We start from the raw sequence: 8,435 nt of genomic DNA, 5'->3' as shown, positions 1-8,435 counted from the left end.
TCATCAGGAACTCGTCCATCCTCCGCTACCACTACTACCACCACCTCCGCTGCCTCCTCTCCCAATCCCCCTGGGCCGAGATTCCCACCTGTCGTTATCCGGAGGAGGCATCGATGGCGCGAGTCGCGACCGGGGACCGGTGCCCCGACAGCCTCCAGCAGGAGCCTGCACCAGTGTGGATCCCGACCGAGTAGTCGGCGTTGCTACATATGCCGTCGTCGGGAGCGACCGCGCGCCCCCCGCGGACCACCAGCAGTGACATGAGGAACCGGGGGTGAGAGAGGATGAAAGAGGCTGAGAACGAACATTCCTAGTCGAGCTCGCGGGTATCTGTTCACGGCGGCGTCATTGCGCAAACTAAAGAACATCGTTGTTGTAATTAAGAAAAGGTCGGGGCGCCCGCTAAGAGTTCGAGCACAGGACAGAGATAGAGAGAGAGAGAGAGAGATAGAGAGAGAGAGAGTGAGAGTGAGAGAGAGAGAGAGAGAGAGAGAGAGAGCCGAGGATAGTGACTATTTAGCCAGAGACGTTACGAGCCGGCCGTCGCTAGTGTGGACGAGTCTCGAGGCAGGATCGCCCCGGCGACCCTCACTCCCGCCGAGAGTTCCGAACGCAACCCCAGCTGGAGGAGACTGCGAGCTGGGCCAGGCACAGCGAGACCTGCCACCATGAGGATCAAAATGCCAGCTGTTAGAATTGCCCAAGGTAAGAGTGCCGAGTGATAAGCCCCCTCCCCCTTATCGGTTGCGCGTCCTAATTATAAATCGCCACGCAAGCTCTCGCGGCGCCTCCGCAGGCTTAGCTGGCGACGGCGGCTAATTATAATGTTTTTACTCGTCCTCCGCGGGCTGTTTGCACAGTCGGCCTGAATTCCAGCCGCTGCGCTGAAGCCCGAAATAATAGACTGATAAGCGCGAACGCGATAAGAGGAGCGAATTCGGCTGGCCGCGCGGGCTAATATTTACACGGCCGTGGGGGCGGGAGGCGACGAGGTTTTCCGTGTCGAGCGCGCCTCCGAATCGAGCCGGCAAACTGCCGCTGCCGCGCACTACGGTGTGGAATTGTTAATTAGGCCGCCGTCACCGCCGTCACCGCCGCTGCCGCCGCCGCCGTCACCACCGCAGCCACCGCCACTTCTCGCCCCCTCCGTCAGTCCATCTAATCCCATCGACGATCACCACAACATCATCCTCGGCTTCCGTCCTCTTCGTCCTGCTTGTCTAGATACTGCAAAGAGACCGCCGAGGAAGCTGTCCTCGTCGTCGAGGCTGCTGTTTGTCATTGTCCGTCACCCTGTTATCGTGATTGTTGACGTCGGTGGTCGGTAGCGGCGGCGGCGGCGGCGGCGGCGGCGGCGGCGGCGGCGGCGGCGGCCACGGCGGCGACATTGTCATGCGCGCGTTTTTCCACGAGCGACTTTTCCACCCCCTTGTAATCCTCTCGCAACACCACTTTCTTTCCAGCATCTATAAGTTCCTCTCTCTCTCTCTCTCTCTCTCTCTCTATCTCTCTCTCTCTCTCTCTATCTCTGTCCTGTGCTCGAACTCTTAGCGGGCGCCCCGACCTTTTCTTAATTACAACAACGATGTTCTTTAGTTTGCGCAATGACGCCGCCGTGAACAGATACCCGCGAGCTCGACTAGGAATGTTGATGCAATTTTTATCGCAAAGCTCGCGTTATTTCCTCAGCTATTACGAATTCCCGTATGAACGGCCATTTATCAAAAAACTATTATTTATCGTTAACTTCATCTCCCCTATAAGGTGACAAATACCATGTTCATAGACCGTAATATCGCAATTTATTGTTTAATGAAAAAAAAAAAAATAATAATAATGAAAAAAAAAAAAAAAACAAGAGAAAAAATAGCAATTGTACTCCCGTAAAAATAATATCTGCTTTATGGATTATCTTATCGGCTCCTTATTGGGAAAGCGGCATAGATGGGGAAGTTGAAACAAATAGAGATTCTCGGAAAGTAGCCCATACAAACGGTATAATGGCGTGTGATTTAGAGTTTGGTGCGAAAGGATATCGCGGCTAAGTCAAGGAAAACGAAAAACTTATTCCTTCGATAGCCTGGCGGTCGATTCAATGATCGAGGATTGGTCGATGATCTGTCTCATTCGACACTTGGCGAGCTTGAAGCCCCGATTTGCTAAGAAAGCTACCGATGTCATTGACAAATGACACAAGAGTGACTGAACTGATAAACATCCTTTCTCGATATGACTTGGCAATTGTTATTGCAAATTCCCTAATCGGTCAACGCTCTCCTCCTTTCCCAAACTCAAATCTTTATATTTTTAAACACTTTACGAGCGCTTTTGTATATTCAAATATGCTCGCTCTCTTCTCCCCACTCCCGCCCGATCAACCACCCTCTCTCTCCCTTTCTCAACGCACAGCTGGCTTTGGCTCCCTAATTGCGTCGATAAAAATTGTCAGTAGTGATTGAATAATTGACAAAAATCATCGGGGGCCACATTCCCGGGATAAGGAACACCTCGAGTAATGAAATCCCGAGCCACACACCTCGCGTTCTAGCATCAAACGGCTCGATAGAAATTCGCTAGCGAAATCGGTAACCGAGCTGCTGCTTTAAGCCAGCCGCTAGATAAAAACGGCCTCTGAAAAGCCAGAAAATTTCCTATCCTAAGGCTGTTACGTAAGCCAGCAGAAATCAGTGCGCCGCGCGTGTTTTTTCTCCTTCATATTGCTTTATCAAAATCCTCGAGCGTCATAAATCTCCGGATTCTCGGCTCGAAATCCCCCGCTGGCGCGCATCCGTTATCGTCGCTGCGATTCCATCAGCAAACATCGTAAGCGACCGAGAAGAAGCGGCTCGCCGTGAATTTTCGCCATCGGACGCCTCGCCGTGGCCGCGCGAGGACCTGCAGCCCCGAGTGCCACCCGGAATCGCACTCTCGCGCAGCGCCACGTCAGCCGTTATTTATCAAACAAAAGTGCGTTTAACGCTCGAGGAGGACTGGCGTAGCTCACTGGCGGCACGTGCGCCGCATATGCGCGCCTCTTCTCGCCCGCGCGCTAAACATTGTCTTTGATGCGAGCCGTCGGCTGGGCTTCCCTTCGCGACGCAGACGTCGCTCGGGAGAAAAAACGAGGGCGAGGAAGCGACGATTTGATTCCGCAGATTAGGCGCGTGCCGCGTGCCGCGATACACCCTTTGATCAGGGACACGCGCCCAGGTAGGAGCCGACGGACACGAGCTCGCAAAAAAAAAAAAAAAAAAAAAAAAAACGAACGAGCCACTCATCGTCGCTCCTGCCGGGGGAGATGACAAAAACCCTCGGCTTCCTGGCTGAACCAAAAAATCCTCGGCTCGCGACGACTGCTCGATGACGCTCCGCTCCTCCCTACCTCACGCGCAACATCTATGTCTTTATCCCTCTCACTCCATCTCTCCATCTCTCTCTCTCTCTCTCTCTCTCTCTCTCTCTCTCTCTCTCTCTCTCTCTCCCTCTATCTATCTATCTTGTAATTTGTGCACGCGGTAGATTTCCCCGGAGGAAAGAGACTATGACGGATGCAACGTGGGCGCATCCTTAATCGGCTTCTCGCGGTGCCCTGTAGCGGGATTTGTCCCGCTTTAAATATTGAAAAAAAAAGTCCAGAGTACTTGGGTCTAAGAGGCGCTTAATGTAATTAAGTTTACATTAATGTAAGCAGTATGCTTCAGAAGTATCGATAAAGCATTTTCAATATTTCACGCTGACGATTTTCCGAGTTCCTTTCTATGAAGATGATCAGACTTTTTGTTTAATTATTATCGTATTATTAGCTTGGAATTTTTCATAATCGACTGAAATGATAAATATTAGTTGCTAATGTAGGGTGTTTGTTGACTGTATGTGCGTGTATCGAGATATGTGCGTGCGTTAGTCTGTGTGGATGGGTAGGCGTGTAAAAGTTTAAGGGCGCATGAAGCGAAGCGAAAAGTCAGTCTTGACTTGTTGCACTTGCGATACAACGATATTTACATTCCTTTACATAATTTCATTATATCAGCACACGCTTTCAGCGGCAAAATAAATCTTTTACTTACTATGGTTACAAACGGTTTATATATTCCCTAATCCGGTGAACAACAAGTGATTTTATAAATTAATGCTACTGGAGTTTTTCATGCTAAATCCTAATTTCGTTATTACTAATGCAATTTCCATTTAATTCTTTCGTCACATTTAATTCTTCTAGCATCTTTTATTCCGAGACTGCTGCTTTCAAACTACGAAATGTTAGAAAACGTGAAATAGCATGTATTTGGAAATCGAAAAAAGCCTTGAAATATCTATGTTTATATAATTAAAATTAAATTACTCTAATATAAAGAGAAAAAAAAAAGAAAAAAAAAAGAAAAAAGAAAAGAAAAGAAAAGAAGAAACAAACAAATAAAAAATTTTAATAAATAATTAAAAGAAAAGCATACATATTACCATCATTTGTACAATACGTATTAATTAATATACACACTATGTACATTAAGGCTTTCCAATTATTGTCTTATATTACATATAAATACTTTCGTATTTACATTACAAATGTTTTTTTTTACGTAATATAACGTCAAATAAATAGCGAATAAATTTTGCTTTTAATTTTTTTTTTTTTTTTTTTTTCTTCAATGCGCCATTACTATTCTATAGACGCGAAGAAGAGGCGAGAAAATAATTTTGTAATTGCCATTGCGATATACAAAGTAATCCGAAATAGCTTCTTATAATTTGAATTGCACGTTCGATTATTCACTCTTCACTCTAATCTCAAATCCAATCCTTTTTCTTATTTTCTTTTTTCTTAGGTTTTCATTTATTTATTTTTATTTATTTTTTTTTTTCTTTACCAAATAAACTATTTTCATAAACTTTTTACATTCGTATTATAAATTTATCGTTTCGAATGTATCTTAAAGTCCTGCTTAAATATTTCCTATTGTAACATGAAATTTCATAATATTCTCAAACGTGTGCATTGGAAAGTTTTAAGTCAACTTCGCGTTGTTGTAAAACATATTGCGAATCTATCGACGAATCAAGCTCGATGATTGACTTTTTGAAAATAATAAATTTAGACTTACGGGCATTAAAGTTAGAAGTTGGGACACCCACTACCCCCAATAGCCCGCTCGACGCTACCGTACCTTCGCTCATCCCGTTACACACAATAGAAAACAAAAAAATAATAAAAAACGAGCAGGAAGGAATTCACGAGTTTCGCAACGTCGCGAATCATCCAGCACCTCCTTCGTACGTCCTACGTCACGAGTCGCATAAATCCACGTAGCAAAATAATTAACCAGGTCAGATAAGGCATATAAATTAGCAGCCATGGCGGCCACGGCGTTTTCCCAAGAGCGTTACCCGGGCGGAGAGAAGAGCGGCGTTGGCCCCTGCCAACGGAAAAAGTAAGGCCACTTAATTCCGCGGAGATAATGGCGCGCTCGACTTTCCCTCGCGATCACCACACCAATTGACGCCCGCTACTTCCACCGCTCCACCGCTGGGAAAATAAAGAAAAGGCGACGCGGCTCATTTCCTCGCGAGTAGCACACGGAAATTCGCGGATACGTATTCGCCGCGGCTAGACGAGGTGGCGCCACGCTCTTAGGGTCCGACGATGCGTTGACGCGCGCTACTGAATAATGAGCTTCGTTATCGGGTGGGGGGCGTAGCGCGGCTGAAAAATCTCTCGTGCTCCTTCCGGCCCTTCCTCGAGGTGCATCGGTCGAGGTTCCGCGGCCCGGGACTACAATAGCGAGGAGCCAGGCTCCTTAATCGAGAGCCTTGGCGAGATCGCATCGCACCGTCGGATCGCCAATGAAAGCGCGACATCAATTGACAGCGATGACTGGCGAGAGGCAACGGAGACAGCGCCGATTCGTTCTCAGTCCCACCATTACGAATCCACGCTCTTTGGTGCTTTTACAATTAGGAGATTTAAATTGGATAGACGCTGGTTACCTTACACGAGGAGTGTCATTAGAATGTAGGGAGCTCGTTCGTTCGTGAATACAAATAAACTGGAAGGCGAACAGTGATGGTTAGAGAGCGACAGAGGGAGAGAGATATATAGAGAGAGAGAGAGAGATAGAGAGAGAGAGAGAGAGAGAGAGATAGAGAGAGAGAGAGAGAGAGAGAGATAGAGAGGAAAATGGCGATTGGTTATCTAAGCAAAGTGCACAGGTGGATTATGCGGGTGTTGTCGCTCTGGCTTATATGGTTTTCCATTTTTTTCTTTCTTTTTTTTTTTTTTTTTCTTTTTCTTTTTTAACGGATTTTCATGCACGCTACCTTGGCGATAAGAAAAGTGTCACGCTCGGCTTTTTCATCGCCTTGCTTTATCGCCATCCCGCGACTTTCTTGTTGCCGCATTACTTGTATTTGCCTCCTCCGTTAATTCGCGGAATCAGAAATGACATTCGCGACCTTGGCAGCAGATGATTCTGCGATAGGTATGCCACGATTAGAAGGAGCATTTTATTTTACTGTTCGTGTGGCGTTGCGGGCTTGCGACTAATTTACGCGTCGTATGTAAAAATCTTTACTTTATGACGATTACAATAGCGAAAGATAATGCGCCGTGATATCTTGCGTGCATATGTGTGCGGGAGTGGGAGGAGGAGGCGGGGAGGATCGAGGGAAAGTTATGTATGCGATACTTAATTATTGTTCGTAGTGATAAGTTATGCCGTTAAAACGACTTGTCGTTTAATTGCCATTTAATTGTCACGATTAAGTTTGGTTTGATATATTCGTAAGTGATCGTTTGTTTAAGTGAAGTTATTTATTTTCTATAAATAAAGGTTAACGTGTAACAAATTTTACTTCAATATTGGCCTCGCTATTCACCTTCGACAACTTTGGTTAAGAAAAATATTATTATTCTTTATCAGGTACGATTTTATTTCGGTTATAATTACACACTTGTAATACTAAAAATAAAAATCGTGCTTGTTATGATAATTAAACATTAATGGTTGGAAGATTTTATTTCTCGATCGGTTACGCTACGACAAAATTAAATGTCAAGCTTAGCGAAATAAGATAACAAAGACATATATTATTAATAATTCATAGGTTGAGAAAGTTCGGTCGCGATATTTCATTAATAATTTATAAGCTCGCGGTAATGTTTAAAGGAGTAAAAATTTAAATGATTTATAGCGTCAGGATGATGCGCGACACAGTGACACCATTATTAAACGTACAAATTTTATTTATTTCACCGCTAATATATTCGTATGTTATTTAAAAATTCGCAAGAGCACGTGCGTTAATAAACTTCATTAGGCATTGGCTTGTGATGGTAAATGTACTAATTATTTTGTTTTTAAATAAGCAGTTCGTAGTAAATGAAATTTATGAGTGTTTTTTTTTCTTTTTTACATATGGTTTTTTCTTCTTTTTTTTTCTTGTTTTTTCTTTATTTTCTTTTTTTTTTTCTTACCAACGAAGTTGGCGGTATTAAAAAATTTTGTCAACTGCCATAATGACGTTACTGCTGAAATCTAAACACTGTGCGTGCGTTTTGCAGTACTGAACTACTTGATAACACGAACGAAAGAAACTGTAACTTTAAAGAATAAATATATGTCTTGTGTATATGACGTTGCATTAATAATGAATTTTCTCGACTCGATGAATTTCAATGATTCTTTTCTTTCCCTCTCTTTGTTCTATTTCTTATTGCTCGTTTGTTTGTCAGATCAAGATAAAATATTAAAATATCACACGGATCCGGCACAAATTGTTTATTTTCCAGCCTTCGTTGGGTTAATCATTTAAGATTAATAGATCTTTACGCGCGCCATTCGACAGAATAAAAGAGGTTCGTCAATGTAATTTTCGTGAAGGAGAAATTTCAATATTATTGGACTTTAAAAGTCCTTAATATGAGTCTGCGCGTCAAGAGAGACGTAATGTGAAAGTGAAACGACTTTGTTCACTCGTAATAATAAAGTTTGCCGATATCCTTGCTCCTTGCTCAGTTAGATTTACACAATAATATGCTTTTTAATACTTATAGATGCGTATACCTGCAACGATATTAATTTCATAATAGACCCGACAAGATAAGTTTAGATTCTACTTGTAAGCAATTGTCTATAATGCCAGAACTCGCGGTTACGAGCGCATAAAAATGCAATTACTCGAATTCGTAAAAAGTACGGATGGAAAGAAAACTCCTAATAACTCGAGTAGCGAAAAATTCTTTCTTTATCTTTCAATCTCTTAAAGAAATGAGGAAAGCCTGGACGAAGGGCTGGAAGCGGGAACGATTACGGAGGTGATAAATCAATGCGAGGCGAGTCGCAGTAGAGGAGCGTAGGCTCCGGGCGAGGCGAAAAAGTTTCCGTCTCTTCCGACTGCAACAACGACGTCTTGTTTCTCGTCGCTGGATGACCGTAAGTCGT

At 43.9% G+C, this 8,435-nt stretch overlaps 1 protein-coding gene across 1 annotated transcript in view; it reads left to right on the top strand.

Moving 5' to 3' along the window:
- The first annotated feature begins 480 nt into the window (after positions 1-480).
- Positions 481-8,435, top strand: part of Cph (BCL11 transcription factor chronophage) — a 40,522-nt gene continuing 32,567 nt past the window's right edge. Inside the window, exon 1 of the mRNA XM_011500857.1 lies at positions 481-705. Coding sequence (XP_011499159.1) covers positions 669-705 — 37 coding nt within the window. The 5' untranslated portion in view covers positions 481-668. The remainder of the gene's footprint in view (positions 706-8,435) is intronic.

The sequence above is a fragment of the Ceratosolen solmsi genome, unplaced genomic scaffold, assembly GCF_000503995.2.
Source record: "Ceratosolen solmsi marchali unplaced genomic scaffold, CerSol_1.0 scaffold27, whole genome shotgun sequence".
Taxonomy (NCBI): Eukaryota; Metazoa; Arthropoda; class Insecta; order Hymenoptera; family Agaonidae; genus Ceratosolen; species Ceratosolen solmsi.
Note: the sequence above shows the minus strand (reverse complement) of the source record. Positions and strands in the feature narration are given on the sequence as shown.